At 37.3% G+C, this 17,225-nt stretch overlaps 1 protein-coding gene across 2 annotated transcripts in view; it reads right to left on the reverse strand.

Annotated features, from left to right (window-relative positions):
• The window catches only part of DCLK2 (doublecortin like kinase 2), a 96,156-nt gene that overhangs the window by 20,963 nt on the left and 57,968 nt on the right, over positions 1 to 17,225 (reverse strand). For both annotated transcript variants that reach the window (XM_089525707.1, XM_089525706.1), the window contains 3 exons: positions 12,977 to 13,049; positions 9,612 to 9,720; positions 5,124 to 5,181 (listed from right to left, as the gene is read on the reverse strand). In XM_089525707.1, the coding sequence (XP_089381833.1) occupies positions 5,124 to 5,181; positions 9,612 to 9,720; positions 12,977 to 13,049 (240 nt within the window). The remainder of the gene's footprint in view (positions 1 to 5,123; positions 5,182 to 9,611; positions 9,721 to 12,976; positions 13,050 to 17,225) is intronic.

Below are 17,225 nucleotides of genomic sequence, written 5' to 3' on the forward strand. Positions count from 1 at the left end.
AGCACACCACCTCCAAAATGAAACATCTTGGCATTCTCGAGATATGATAAGGAACCAAGCAGGTTCTTGGTTTCTTCTGTTAGTGTACAGTTGTAACCTCCATATATAGGGTGGCAGAGTCGATAGCTTTGTTTATCCATTCATGTTCCACTCTAGAGCTTCTAGCAGTGTTTTGGACTATATCTGTGTTTAATCTGAAAATATGTTTGTTTTCAGACATCATAGTTTATGTGAGGGAAGACAGTAACCACCAACCTGTTACCATTACCTTCCAAGGCTACTCAGACCTAAGACCTAGTAGTCCTGGAGTAGAAAACCTGCTGGCTAATCTAGAAGTAGGTCAGGACAGGAGGCTCAAATGGAGCAAGCTTGATATCAAGTTACTTTCCAAGTTCCTGACCTCTGAGTGGATTATGCCAGTATATAGATCAATAACGTTAGGTAGTACAGACAGGGATGGACCCGTTCTTGGCTTCACTAACTTTTGTTTCCTATTAAGAAAGTTTTTAATTGATGAGTTCTCATACAACAAACCTCAGTTTATTAGATCTACCTGGTGTGATTATGATTGTTTTAGGGCCAGGAGATATTGAAGATCTGTCATGCGTCAGACTCAATATCATCCTTCTATAGTTATCCACTCAAGGATGTTAAGTCTTAGATGTAATTATAAGAAGCTCTTGTCAATAAAGAAGGCTGACCATACAGTCAGGCTTTGGGCACATTTGGAACTATCTGCCAAGGGATCGAATACTGCCATTTTCTGAAATACAGTAAACGGTATGATGAAAGAATGAAGATTTAATTCAGATGCCCCCATTCCAGCCTTAGTTTGAGAGGACCTTCTCAAGCCTGTTTCCAGATCCCAATGAAGGACTTACATTGATTCAACAAATGACCACTTAACTTTAGCAGAGTTCCCTATGTGGTCTCCAGTTACAGTGGATGAAACTAAAAATATTATACAATCCTTGAAACTAAATAAAGCACCAGGCGAAGATTTATCTCTGCCAGAAATATTTAAGACCTACACAGATTGGTAGTGCGGATTGGAGCTAATGGTACGCTGTCTAAGAAAGTCAACATGCATAAAAGAGTTAGACAGGGTTGTATTTGGACACTATTTTATTTAATTTATATGTCAATGACATCCCAGGTTTCCTTTCCTCAACAACGGTTCACACACCAAAAATAGGAATTTACACTTAGAACATTGCACTACAACATTTATTACAAAAGCTGCTCACCTGAGAGATCTATTTATCACAAAAAACGGGGGTCCCCTGCCATGGTGAGGAGCTTATTTAATTACTTCAATTGAATTTTTTTGTACTCGTTACCTCACTCCCTCTGTTTTATCTTGCAATCTATTTTTATCGAATTTATTATTTATTTAAGTTTCACGTGTTTTAACTTATTCAGTTTATTTTTACATGAATTTTAGGATAGTGATTATGTTTATCTGTGTATGTATCTTGGTATTTTGTATTGTTGATATGGTCAACTGACTAATCAATAAACACTGTTGTTGTTGTTCTTATAAACAAGGACCTGTGAGATTCTTTTATTTTAGCGGCCAAGATCTGGGAGCTGAGTAGGTTAAGTTAGATATAAAACAAGCTGAGATGAAACAGAAATCAAAATGACATCAGTCTCCACCAGAAATAGGGCTACAATGCAGCCTCTGAACTGTGCTGTTTCTAGTTGATAACTACCCAGACTATGCTAATGAGGCAGACTATGCTGATAAAAGAGAGAATCTCTGCTCTTAACTAGGTTATGTTAAACAGATTTATTTTTGTTTCTTCTATATGTGGATGCTACTAGATATAGCAATCCCCAAGGATATTAATTCCTTGGATGTCTGTGTGCCCACAGATGCCTGTTTTGAGATATATAGTTCCTCAACAGGTGAGATGATATTCCTCAGTGGATAAATGGCTGTTATATTGTATAAGATGGTAATATTCTTCTAAATATTAGGTATAGCGAGATCTGCTAAAAAGATGCATATGGTAAAAGGTTGTCCTTATGAATGTGTTAACATTTTACTTGCCATATAATGTAATGCAATGAATGTATGATGCTTGACATACAATGTAATATAATGGAAGCAATGTGTCTAGACAACGAAACATCTATATACAAGTAGCTCTCAGTATCTGTAGACTTGCCATCCACAGATTCAAGTATCCACAGATGGCAAATCTGTGTTAACCCAATGGCAGTGCATGCACATGGCCACACTTCCATTAGGGCAGTGCTTCTCAATTATTTTCTGTCATGCCCCCCCTAGGAAGAAGAAAACATTTTGCGCCCCCCACGCGACTGTAAATAGTATCATTTGTCTATAAAATTGTTATAAGTACACCTCTGCATAACATACCTTTACGGAGCCTCACGCCCACCCCACTATTTGAGAAGTACTGCATTAGGGACAGCTCCTGTTGTCATCAGTGGTGGTGCGTGCACATGGCCATGCCGCTATCAGAGACAGTGGAAGTTCCATTGTCCCCAATGGTGTTGTGGCCGCATGCACATGTTGCCACTGGGGACAAAAGGGGCTGTCCCTAATGGTGGAGCTGCTGCATGCATGCATCATCACTGAGGACTATGGAACTTGAGTATCCATGGATTTTGGTATCGGGGGTGGGGGCCGGAATGGATCCCTTGCAGATACTGAGGGCTGACTGTACCTCCCTAGCGGAAGTATGTATGTTTGTAACCTGTGACTGCATATAATAAAAACCCTAAAATACTAACACAGAGCCTGCTCATTCTTCCATATATGTATCCTGAGATTCTAGTACTTAAGAATGCTTAGTGAAGTGTTGATGCTGACTCTCTGTGTCTGGATTTTACCATTGGTCACAAATTGACTGCCCAGGCAACCAGAAGGTGATAAAAGGGACCCCAGACACATACAGATCAGCTGACAAATGGCAAGGAACCCTCAAACCTTCAGTCTAAAGAGAAAAAGATGGGAATCCATGCTTATTTCACTGGGAGCCTTTCACACTACCCATGTATAAATCCAACTTATGGAATCTTGAGATTTATTGTTTAGGGAGAAGACCAGTTGGCCCTTAGTATCTGCAAGGGTTCTGTTTCAGACCCCCTCCCTGTGGCTGCTAAAAACCACGGGACCTGGTTTTTAATGGCAGTGCACATGCTGCCATTAGGGCCTTGTCATCCGTGGATGCTCAAATCCAGATGATTGGTTGGGGTGGGCAAGCTGTATTTAAAATTCTTATCCAGAGAGAGGGGGGGGGGTAGAATCTAGTGCCTAACCAAACTGCTAATTTCAGGATAATTAAAGTGTAATCATGGTGCTATAACCGTGTAGTGTGAAAGGACCCTGGAAATTGTGCTTCCAAAATCTGAACTATTAATTGTTTTCCCCTTTGGTGGGAAGGGGGTGGAGTGCTTGGTTTTTTATGTACTGCATTTGGTTGACTTAAGTAATCAGTAATTTACTTTTAAAATCAATATAAAGTATTTTAAATGGAAAAAAAGTATTTTTAATAGTATCTTGCCAAAATTAAAAACAGGATTCAAATCTGAAGAGACATTCTTTCGGTCTGTAATGTGTGTTGCAGTGCAGCTCTCTTCTAGCCTACCTCTGAAGGGAAAGAGTGTATCTCCCTATACAAGCCAGCTTGAACTTCAAGATCTGCAGGGAAGGGTTTTCTCTTTACCCCACCACCTTCACAGACCCATTTAGTGAGGATGTAAAGAGAGCCTTCTCTATCACTGATCTGTGGAACTACCTTCCATGGGAAGTCCATTTCACCAATTCCCTGCTCTCTTTTCACCGGCAGTTGAAAACCTTTTTATTCAGTCAGGTCTTCTAAATTACATCTAAATTATGTAACAGTAAGTGTGTGAAGTGTGCTCTGTGTGTGTGTGTGTGTTATATTAGTAATTATGTTTTAAATGTGTTTTAACTGTTTCAACTATGGTTTCTTAATAACACTGTTATTGCTTTTAAAACTTTTGTAAAATAAGATTTAAAACTTAATTTTGTTTCAAATTACTGTAAACCACCTTGGATCCCATTACAGGAGAAAGGACAGGTATACATTCAATCAAGAAATTCTGAAAACACCTTCACTACCATCCCTCACACATATACTATATAACTCTCAAGACCCTGAAACAAAATATACACAAATAATTATGGCTGCTCTGGTCACAGATATTATAATCTCAATCCCTCTGAAATGTTTTTTCTTCATTATTGCTGCATTCCGTGATAAAACTATCCTTACTTACAGTTCAAAAACTCTGAAATGTTTCACTACTGCTGTGCTGATATAGGCTTGGACCATGAACAAATGAGAAGGAGGTAGGTTCCAGTCTCCACCAACAACTGCCACTGTCTTCATCTTACCATACTGTGTCAAACACTGACTATTGCGGTAGATTTTGAGAAGCATTTGAGACTTCATCAGAAAAGATCCAATGAACAAGCAAAAATCTGATTGTGATGTGTTGGATCCAATGTATACACACACACACACACACACACAATACAGAATGTTTTATTCACAGACAAAACAAAACTTCAGTAATACCTCACATCAGTTAGTACTCTTTCCTTACTAAGCTTTCATGGTCAGCAGTTAAGGGCACTACTGTTTGGAGAATGCTTGTCTTGTTTTTTTCTAATGAAACAGATTTAGTATGTCAGCTACTGTATGTCTAACAAAGTATGGTTCCATACTATTGTTTTTCTTTATTAAAATAATGAAACAAATGGAATACATTTTTCTGCTCATTTACTCAATACATAAAGACAAACGTATAATACATGTGCTATTGGTATGCTTATTTTGCTTACTTAGGGATGTTTTGTGAATAAAATAAACCATACAGTACATCAAGAAACAGTTGTAAATGCTCACATTACGAATGTTTACCAAATGTTGGGTACTGGAACAAGGTACCCAAATATACTGCAAATTTCAGTCCCTTGGGATTTTGTAAGTGACACCAAACTGAATAAACAATTAGACAGGATATTGTAAAACCACTGAATTCTATCATTATTTGGAAACAGATGAAATTGCTGTGGAAGAAGCATAGACATTATGATGCTAAGATTCCATATTAGCACATACCTTTCCACAACATTTTCCTTTGTCTATAATCTTTAATGCAAACTCCTTTCCAGTGGATCTATAAAGAGCAAGAAAAGAGAAAAATACAGAATAAATATTTGCATTTCTGTACAATGTGCATTTTCTTTTTTGTTTAGGTACACATTGTGGCAGTAAGATCTCTTTTCATCAGTGGGAACAGATGACAAAATTAAGGCAGAAAACTGCTGTTATATTTTTTCCCCCAGTAAGTCATGTCTGCTGTTGCCTTGACTACAAAAACCAGGCTTTCTGCTGTCATTTACTATAGTGCGACCTAATGCTTCACATTCTGTCCTCTTTTAGCATCAGATGTTTCATTTCACTCAGTTCTTATTAACTGACAGTCATGTAGTCACATGATAACCATTTACCAATTTGTCCATCATTTCAGAGTATAAGGAGGCAGGTGAGTTGACAGATTTATATTTATGCCAGTTACTCTATACTTTACAGTACTCGATTTAGAAAACTAGATGCAAATAGCTTTCCAAAACAGTTTATATCTAGTGACCATTCTACCTGCTTCTATTAAATCTTTACATTGTTTAAAAATGTGTTTGCCTTCAAGTTGCCTATCAACTTATGCTGACCTCATGAATTTCATAGGATCTTCTTAGGCAAAGAATATCAAGAAGTTGTTTTGCTAGTTCCTTCCTCTGAAATATAGTCTACAGGACCTGCTATTTGTTGTCAGTCCCCTACTAGGGCTTACTTTGTTTAGCTTCCAAGATCAGACAGGATTTGGTGCCTTTACGTGTTTAGGCTCTATTGTTTTACAAACAGCTATCACAATGTCATACACATCATTTCTATTTATATTAAACCACCAAAGACTTGAGGGAGGCGGGGAGAAATACTGAAAGATTTAATTGGCTAAAAGCATTTGGATTAACAGGCTTCCAAATGCTGTTTTATTTTGTTTTGAAAAAGATATTTAGGAAGAGGAAGTGACCACTTTGGATGGTACAACCATATCCAAATAGAAACAACTCCATCAGTATCATTTTTTAAAAACCAACACACAGTGAAAATGCAATTTATGACAACTAGTCCATACAGCACATTTAAAAAAGTTTCCGAGTTTGTTTTTTAAAGAAGACTCCACCTCCAGTAGTGTATCCTCAACAATTAATGCTATCACAAAACATAATGTGTGTCAGAAAGAATATACATTTAGAAACACAAAGGCTTGGATCCAATTGTTCCACCTCAACCAGACCCACTTAATCTATGTTGTTGTTGTTGTTATGTGCCTTCAAGCTACATCCAATTTATGGAGACCCTAAGGTCATAGGGTTTTATTAGCAAATTTCTTCAGAGGGTTTTTTGCCATTGCCATCCTCTGAGGCTGAAAGAGTGTAACTTACTCAGGGTCATTAATCCATAAAACATACAATTATGTTTTAAATTAAATAGATTTAAAATAAATGTCTGCTTTAAATTAAACAGATTAATCCATAAAACATGCAAAAGTGCTGCCTTATCAAGTTTCCACTGATTCAATAGGTTTACTCTAATGTATGGATTTAGGCCAAATTGTACATATTAAATCAATGAAAAGCTATGTTATAATACTCCAGCTTTTTGCAATGAGTCCAGAGGTTTGCAAAAGCTTCCTGCCATATATTATGTGGAATAGTATGCACACAGAGCTTTAGCACCCTCCACTCCTTTCTATGGAACATGTTACTACTTCTGTTTAATCTCACCAGCTTTTATTTTGAAAATGATCCAGCAGTGCCCAGTTATTATAAACAGAAATAACAGTACAGTAATCATGATATTTTGATGCAGTCATGCTTGGATAATCAATCCATGCTGTACATGTGTAGTACCTGAATCAAATACATTAAAGACTGCTGTTAGGGAACAACACTGTGTTTGTAACAGACTATCAGTGGTGTGAAAGGACAGCTGTATCAGCTAGGTTGTCATAGTTACAGCTGGATCCAGCAGAGAACAAAAGCAAGAAATATTTCAACAGCACTTTGAGAAGTATGTGTAGTGAATTGTATCCAGAGATGCATATGTGCAAGAGATTCTGGTGCAAGCAATTTTCTGGAAACAATTGCCCAAAAGCCATAGGAACACTCCACCAAACACAGAATTCAAATATAAAGCATATATTTTAAGATGTTGTGTGAGATACCATGCAATCCCTTGCAGCAATGGAAGTGTACTAATGAACTCATTTCTCTTTTCTTGTGTAAAGTTCTTGAATGGTCTGTTCAAAGAATATATCCAGAATCATAGATGGATGCCTCTTCAACCAACTGTATATTTTTGAAGCTGCCACAGACATACTTAAAATACCAAGAGTATAAAGAACTGAGCCAGGTGCCATTTAAAACTATTCAATTATATACAAATCAGAATTATGAGAATTAATTCCATTTTGAATTGCAGCACTCAGCAAAAGTAACATTTCATAAGCAGTATTTTGTTTTTAAAAAATAAGCATTTGGTAATCCAGAAAGTAATTTTTCAAAAGTAGCAAGAATTCATAGTGGACCAAAATTTTAACTACTTTACTGTGGGTGAAGAACATATTCTACTGAAATCTCTTATTATTTCATTCTAGTTTGAAGATATAGATAATATCCTTCAACTCATCCATGGAATGGGATACAAATGTTCCCAAATCCTATTGTTCTAATACAGTAGAATACTGTAGAAAGCATTTGTGTGAGTGTGATGGCACCCTTCAGAAACTTCAGTCCCCACTGCTGTAAGTACCAAGACAAAATACTCTCCACAGTTAAATATGGTAACCAGGGAGACTCTGCTTCAAAATATGGTGCACCCTTTCCTTTTTCAGATTGTCATGTGAAGATACAGGTATTCAGAGCATTCCTATGACCAGAGATTATCCCCATTAGACGGTGTCTGTATGGAATGCACCTTGACACGATTCTTGCTGCCCAGAGCCAAGGCAATCCCAACTGGCCTCCCCCTCTCCATTCCCCTCTTCAGTCTCTGCAAGGTTCCAGTCTTTCCAACACCTCTGGTCTCGTCGTCTTCTTACTCTTCTCTGGCAAACAGCCTCTGCACCTACCTTGTTCTGATCTGACATTTCTCGCATCTAACCTAAACCTCTATACACATACATTTTTCCTTCCTTTTCCTCTTAACTGTATCATTTAAATCCTTAGATTAAGTTGCACTCTGAGAATATTTATTCCACTGCTGCAAAATAAAGGGTATTTATTTTACTTTAATAGGGCCTGTTACAGACTGCCAAAATAAAGCTGCTTGGGGTCTCTTTGGAGGTATGCTGTTTAAATGATGCATGCATCCTAAGAATCCGGAAGTTGCACCAAAGCTGCACTCCAGTGCTTAGGAATGGAGTGTGGCTTTGGCGCAACCTCCGGACTCTTAGGACCCATGCATCATTTAAACAGCATACCTCCAAAGAGACCCGAAGCAGCTTTATTTTGGCAGTCTGTAACAGGCCTAGGAGTCTTCAATGGTGGGTCATGCACCACTCGAACACAAGCAAAAAAGATCCCATATCTATGAATAGAGACAAAAGCCTGGTCTTGGGAAAGTGCACCCTGAGTCTCGAATTCTTTATCCCAAAGCATTTATACCAGGTAACACCCTCAACCCATTCCATATTGCTCAGAAACTCCTCCCCAAATTTCTGCAGAAGCTTCTTTGTGTGTTTCAAGTGGATACAGTCAATTCTGATTCTTTTCGTCAATATATTTTGTGTTTGCCACACAATATCCTGAGAGGAAAAGTGTTCAAGTGCAGGTTCGAGAGGCAGAATCAGGAAATCCTCTTGGCAGCAAAATTAACTTGGTTTTTTTTTTCCCTTCCATGATCATCTCCTTTAGAAAACTGCTCACATACCCATTCCTCCAGCAGAGATGTGTAAATCCTTTGGCTACATGGTTTTGATTTGCTAGTAATGGAAAGCTCAAAAGTTACTGTGATGAAAAATAAGTGTGATAAAAGGAATGTGGCTGATACATTAGTTGGTAGGGTTACAAATGTGTGGAATGCCTAGTTGTCATTCTTTAACTTCTACTTTCCTTTCCCTTATGTTTTTGCTACACAGCTCTCCCTGCTTAGACCAATGATGGGATTGAAAAAACACAAGGAAGCATGCTGGTAGGAGCACACACACATTAAAATGTCTCTTTACAAAAGTTACTGTCAAGATGTGGTCCTGCCATACTTAAATGCCATGCTTGAACATATGTGTGGTAATCCCCCCCCTTTTTTTCCCTCTTTTCAAGGTCAGCTGCAAGCCCTTGACTTTAAATGTCAAAAATATTTATGAAATACAGAGTGCACTGAACATTAGTCAGTTTTAAATATACAACAGAAAACCAAAAGATTCTTCAAGAAATACCTGGTTGTTCCTGAAACTGAGATAATTTCTCAGTATACATTCAGTGTACAGGTTTTAAAAAGCTGCAATCAAGAAAAAATGAATAGCTATGCAATTTCCTTGCTCACCGTTCTATGCATTCCTTTACTACAGCAAAATTACCATCTCCAATCACCTTCCCCACTTTGTATTTCTCAAGAATAGTTGATGTCCCTGAGCATTTGTTTCCATTCAGACCTGCAGGATGGAAAGGGCAAAAAGCAAGCTGAATAGAGAAATAGTAATCTGGATAATTCTTCACTGACCTCTAGCTTACTATGTGTTAAATTCTTAATGTCAAAATCTGAATTTTAAAATAAGCTGTGTTAAGTACAATATGTCCTTTCAAATTTGTATCTAAAATAGAAGGTAAAAAAGCAAGTAAGGCTTGTGCTATCAGAGGGCAAGCATCAAAACATGATTCTCATAACTGGTTTTCTAACATACTTTAGTAGGTGATGCACCTTAACATCTACATACAGTTATCATTTGATTTAGTTCACTTGCTCAGGTACTAAAAAATGTACATGCAACACACAAACATCAAGGCTTTGATAATTATGCCAACAGTTCATTTTGTGTCATATTTTAAAAACTTGGCAATTACAATTTTAACAATACCCTCAATTCTTTTTCTTTTCATTCATAAACTCATGCCTTTAGTTATACTTGTCCTTCAGATGCTTCAAGGCTAAGTCACATGTTTCCTTTTACCAGACAAGTTTCTGCTAGTTAGTCTGTATATAATCTATAGCTAGATTTTTAAAGGACAGTGGCATAGCTACCTAGAATGGGTGGGGTGGGTGCCCTAGATCTGCAAGTGTATGAAGGTTTGGTGCTGCCTGCCTTCTGCTAGCAATCTCCATCCCTAGCATCTCTGTCTCTGATCCTGATATGGTCCTTCCCACCACAAGCAAATATGAACTGCTGCTATATATCCCCGAGTACAAAATTGTGCCACTGCTAAAAGGTTAGTCAGTAGTTAGTTAGGCTAAATGTGCAGTGGTATAAACCTAAGAATGCTATCATCTATCTATCTATCTATCTATCTATCTATTAGTGTTAACACTTGGCTATACAAAGACTTGCATTTAATGAACTAGATTTTTGTGAACAAAATAACATACTTGGATAAATTCCTTCAATAAAGGAATCAAGTGAGAAAGCTAGATCTGTAAGACCTGAGCCATGGAAGGGAATATATTGGAAAAAAAATGCATGATTTCAGTTTGAGTTCCACAGCTATTAATTGGTGTGAAAATTACAGGTCAGTTTCTGTTTTGCAAAGATGATGGCTGAATGCTGTAGAATGTCTTCATAATGCCTGCATCAGTATGACCTAGGTAGCAGCTAGCAATTCATTTATCATTACCTTTAGTACAGGATAATGAAAAATTAACCTGTTATTCAATGCTGATTGACTGTTTTTATATTCTTCTCCACATTCTCAAGTTGAGATGAATTCTAATATTAACATTTCCATTATTATATGTCCCCTAAGGTTTTTATTTTTTTTACAATAATCTAATCTTGTTTCTTAATAAAGAATGATCACAAATGAAATACTATAAAGCTGTTTTTATGTAAATAGGGCTAACATTGTGTCTGGCTATTAAAATATATTGCAATACAAATATGCTTAAAATTCAGCATACCTTCAAATGTTTGTAAAAGAGATTAAGAGAACCTGTGTAAAATTTATCTTTAAAAGTGGTAAATGTGCATCTCCTTAGCCTTTCCCTGAGAAATCACACTCTATGATGAACATGCATTATGACTGCACTCCTGAATAAAAATAACATCTCAACTCATTCTTTTCCACATGGTTAATCAAGGTTTATCTAGAGAATTCCATTAACTACCTGATATAGAAACTTACTACATAAGACTGAAAGACCCAACTTTAACCCCAAGCCTGCTCTACCTTTGCCATGACACTAATGCTGTCAGAAAATAAAAGAAAATTAACTACAGATTGAACCTCCGTTATCCAAAATTCTGAAATCTGAAATGCTCCAAAATCTGTAACATTTTAAGCACTGACATGATAGGGCAGAAGCAGAGGCTGTGACAAGCTGCAGCCACAGGTGGGAGGGCGGTAGATGGCATGGATAAGTTCACAGCCAAATTTTGAACAAGGAGCAACTGCTGTTGCTCTGGCTGCTGGTAACTGTTTCCAGCCTTGGCCTGGAGAAGGGTCTCACACCAAAACAAACAAACAAAAAAATCAAAAACAAAAAAAAAACAGCATCTCTCTCCTCTCTGTTACTTCCCACCATTAGACTCTGAATCCCAGCCTAAGTCTTCTGTCTATCCTACCTAAGTCTTCTGTCTATAGAAAGTCAGTAATTGTATTCCACTTTCGTAGCAGCAGCCAGGGTGTGTGGTCACTGGAGTTGCTCTCTCCTGTCCTTTCTCTCCATGAGCATGTCAGCCACCCAGTGCCTGCAGGATGAGTGAGAGCAGCTCTGGGGAACACTCTGCAGTTTTCACCCCTACCCAGCTGGTGATGACAATGATGACACCTCCAGCTCCCCAAGAGTAAAATGAGTTGAGTGTCCATAGAAGGAAGTATTCATCTCCTGCAAGCAATGTCTCATGGCCACCATCGCATTCTGGGTGTGCAGGTGGGCAAGAGAAGCCATGGCACCGGGGGGTGGGGGGTGGGGGTGGTAGCAGTTGCACTACTCAGTAGTACAACTTCTTTCTCATTTGCTGGCACTTTGCTGTTTCATCTGAGGTAGTGGGATCAGCCAAGGCAAAAACCTGAAGTTCTTTGTCCTCTTGCAATGACAAGAAGCCCTTCTTCTTGCAGTACCAGAAGCCAACTCCAGGGGCATGGTAAGTTAAAGCAAAAAAGCATCCTGCTAGTGGAGGAGGCTGTGGCAGCTCTGGCCAGGGATTCAGTAGTACAATTGCCACTTCTGCTGTCCCTCGTTCCCAGCAATATAACTACTACTGTTTGCTTATCTGATTCAGACACAGTGGGAGCCATGAGTCACTGTTTATAGGAGATGGGCAAATCATTATCCAGATACTCGCTCTTAGGGAGCCAAAGGCAGTGGCAGAGCCTTGGTGAGAGAGACAGCTGCAAGATACTCCCCAAAGCATCTGTATTCCAAATAAAGGAATACCTAAATTCCAAAATCTCCTCCCTCGAAAGCACTTCTTGTCTCATATATTTTGGATAAAGGAAACTAAATCTGTACCAGTTTCTCTCCCTTTCCCTCAATGATCCTTCTTGTGCTAATACAAAAGCATTGGAAAGCAGGTTAGACCTATTGGCACTTCCTATTTGTCCAAAATTATAGATGCAGTGCATAAGTTACTCCTAGTTCAACTGACTCCAAAACTGATTTAATACGTTCAACCATTTCTAGATTCTGATTGCATTATAAGCATAGAGATTTCTATAAACAAAACCTTGAACATTTCTCCCATCAAAGATTCTTACCTTCAGGACTCAAGCAAGGAGATAGTTCAGGCACACCATTCACATTGGAAGAAGATCCACAATGTGGAGGAATCTATGAGAAAATGCAAGAGTTACAGTATACTAGTCAGGTAGATAATGAACAATCACACTGACAACAAAAATACTGAGTGAAATCTATAATTTCATGTTAACTGCCATAAAGTTGAATTCAACTTATGGCAACTACATAAATAAGGGGCCCAGATGATAAAAATGAAGGCTCAGAAACAGCAGAAATTCTTTATAGGAAAAGCTCACAAAATGTATTCAGAAAATAAAAATTAATATTCAATGATGTCTCACTCCATTTTTCTCAGCCTTTTCCCCTTGAAAATGAGCAGTTTCTTGATAATTAGAGAAGAGTACATTCAGAACACACAATGGCCTTCATATAATTTTTCACATAATTCATGATTTTTAAATACAATTTTGATTGTACCTTCTATACTTAGTAACAGCTGCTAGATTATTATTAGCAAAAAATGGAAATCAGAGAATATACCTACAGTGGATGACTGGTTACAGAAGATTATGGAATTAAGAGAAATGGACAAATTAACACCTTTAATTAATAAAAAATCAACAAAAGTTAGAAAGTGAATTGAGTCCAATGGTAAAATATTGGATTAAGGTTTGGGATATAAAGAAAATGTTGTTATAGACATTTGTATTTAAATATTTAAAAAATGGAAGTTGAACAATGCATAAAATGTAAAGTATTGTAACAATAAAAGTAACAATAATGCTAACTATCAAATGTAAGGAAATATAGAGAAATGGAACAATGGATACTTTGTATTTTGTTGGAAAGATCAAGTTGTATGATGAAGTAAACACTGAATATTTGGGGTGTTTGAGGTGTAATACCAGTAGATTATGGGAAATGAATGTTTTATTTTGATTTTAAATTTAATGAAGAATATTTTAAAAAGAGATTCTCCATCTCTATCATCTTAGCCTCAAGAATGAATGAATGACAGACAGACAGATCACAACAATTTTCAGAAACAGAAGCAGGTAAAGTATACATATGGTATAATTTTACAGATATGATAATATTGAGTTATGTCAACCTTTTCACTTTTACTTTTTTCACTTTTATATTAAGTCTTTGCCCACACGATCTGTCTCCTTTCATTCTTCATTGTACTCTCATTTAAAAAATTATCACATAAACTTCCACCATTTGTCACAGAATGCTTAAAATACCCCTCTAGCCTGACCTTAGAATCTGTCAAAAGAATCTGAAACAATATTAGAGATTGTAAGGTCAGCATTTTGTCTCTCAGTTGACACTGCCTGGTTATGCAGCAAAATACTTCAAATCCTTTCACCAGCAATAATGACCTTAATCCAACTGGCAAAGCATGCTTCATCATAAAGTTTCTCTGGATTTTAATACATACTGAAAGCATCCAACAGAAGCCACATCATCTAGACAACAAAAAGCAACAGTGCCTAGATTGTCTGCCAGTTAAATACAAAAATAACAATGCCTGCAAGACAGCTGGGGAATTTTTCTTTAAGAAAGGAGAATTAACATTGCTCATAAAGTGGCATGAACATATTCTCATTGGACCTTAAATCTCATGTCCATGGCACACCTAAGGAGGCAAACTAATGGAAGTTTAATTCAGACAAGGCTAACATGCTCTTAAACAAAAAAGATGGGTGTTATCATCTTAGTCCATACTCCTATCTCGCTCCGTAACTCCATTCAGTATTTTTTTTTTTTTTTTAAAAACATCTCCACATTCAGGATACGTATTTACAGAGAAATCATAATCTGGAAGCAAAGCCAACTATTAACACAGGGATAGGGATTGTGTTATCAGCTAGTAGTTGTTGAGCTGCAAATCTCAGCAGCATAGGCCTGGAGACAGAAAGACGCAGGCAGCACCGGGGCTGCCTAAGGCAGTCCAAAGCCAACCCCAAAAGGAACAGATCTTTTCCGTTCCTATTTTGGGTCACAGAAAGAGGTGTCTTCAGGGCTGCGGTGTATGTTCAACGTGAAGCTGGGGCGATCAGGCTGGAGCAGCTTCTGGCTGATCCTTTCTGCCTTTCTGCTTAACCCCATAGTCAATAGTGTGGGATCATGAGTTGCATTTCAACTGAAGGGATATATAATCCACCCATTAACAAATACTTTTTTCAATAGGCAGTTCTTAGGCATCTTTCACAGCTTTAACCAACACCTTGGGTTGAATCCAGATTTATTGTGGTCATACAACAGTTTTTGGGCAAATTAAAAAATGTTGGTTATTATCTTTAAAGCCCTACATGGTTTGGGTCTGGGTTACCTACAGAATCAGCTCCTCCCATATAATCCACTCTGTACACTCAGGTCCTCTGATGGATATTAACTCTAGTCATCCAGGATTACGTTGGCAACTGTCAGCCAGTGGACTTTTTCTTCAGCCGCCCCTAAACTGTGGAATGATCTGCTGGAAGAGATTCGACAGCTGTATATGTCTGAATTTAAAAAGAGCTTTTAAGACAGGTCTCTTCCCGCAGCTTTATCTAGATTATTTTTAAACTGCGAATTTTAAATGATGAATTTTAAATGTGGGTTGTTTTAATATATATATATATATATATATATATATATATATATATCCTATTTGTCCTTTGAAACTGATGTATGTTTTAACTGATGTGGTATGTCTGTTAATTGCTGTTGTTCCCTACCCCAATCCTGGGGAGAGGTGGGTAAGAAATAACAACAACAACAACAACAACTCTTACTGAACACCCACTGAAATAAATGGGACTTAAATTACCAATGACAAACTCACTGTTTTAAAGGATTTACACAACTGTATGAGTAAGTTCATACTTGACCATAAACAGTGTTTCTGCAGTGGTCGTTTCTGTACATATTAATATGAATAAAATATCATCAGGGTTAACACAGAAAAAGTATAAATTAATACATTTTGCATTATTTACTGCCAAGTTTAAATCAGCAAGTTCACAGTATAGTTATCTGTAACTGGATGATGACTTCTGCTTTTGCTGGAGCTACTAAATTATTAGCCTAGACCTAACTGAAGTTGAGAAGTGACATGAGTGAGTCAAGATCCGTTTAAAAATAAAATATAGTTATACAGTTCACACAACTGTCTCTCTCCTGCTTTCAGAACAGTCAAATGAACATTGTCTTCTATTGTTCTAGACATAATTATACTGGCTTGATTGCCAAGTTTTTGAATGAATCAGCATATTCAGCACTTTTGCTGAGTAGCAAAAATGAAACTCCATAAATTACAGCCAGTGATTTACCAACCCACGAGTTGGCTTTTCAGTCTATTAGAGTGCAGGGAAGATCTGTTGTGTAAATGTGGCATTTCTCTGGCAAGCAGTCACATCATGGAAAAACAAATCCATTACTTTATAAGCAAATGTGGCATATAAAGTTGTTCCTTTAAAACAGCACAATATGAAAATCTTGTGTCAAGTAATAAACAGGTAAAGAAAGAACTGCAAATCAACATGGTTTAAAACACTATACTGTATAATCTTACATATTTATTGAAATTCAAATGGGGATTAGAATACAAATACAAAGTACAGCTGATGGAAATACAATCGTCTGTTCATATCTGTGAGGGGTCCATTCCAGACACCACCACCTCATGATTAACAAAAATGCAGGACCTCAAGTCCCATTGTTTCCTACAGTTATGCAGCCATGTGGACACGCAGCCATTAAAACAACAGGGGTTGCCATCTGCAGAAGCTCGAATTTGTGGATGGCAAGCCCGCAGAGAAGAGCCCACTGTAATAACACATGGCTTTCAGCAGATTACTTCTTGCCATTTTTGATAGAAAGAATTTGAGTATACAAGACCCAAACCGGGGAGATTAGAGATCTCATAGAAAATTATTTGTTTCTGTTGTGCTCAAGCTTCAACATGATTCAATGAAAGCATGACATTACATAAATGGTAAATGATACGTTGTCTAGGAATAAAGTACTGTATACTGATAACATCTTTATCATTTAGACTCATGGAAAAGACTGACTTTAGAAGTTCAACCAGAATTTTAACAACTTTCACACTAACATCAATCTTAGCCTGAACACTCCATACAACAAATTCACCTTCTTGAGACAACGTACACAACAAACACTTTTTCGACATCATTGTACACAATGGATATCTAAGAGCCAAACTTTTTTAAAAGCCCACAGATTATTACACATACTTATACACCTTCAGCTTCC

This window comes from Sceloporus occidentalis, unplaced genomic scaffold, assembly GCF_023333645.1.
Source record: "Sceloporus occidentalis isolate IW3139 unplaced genomic scaffold, rSceOcc1.0.p SCAF_5, whole genome shotgun sequence".
NCBI lineage: Eukaryota > Metazoa > Chordata > Lepidosauria > Squamata > Phrynosomatidae > Sceloporus > Sceloporus occidentalis.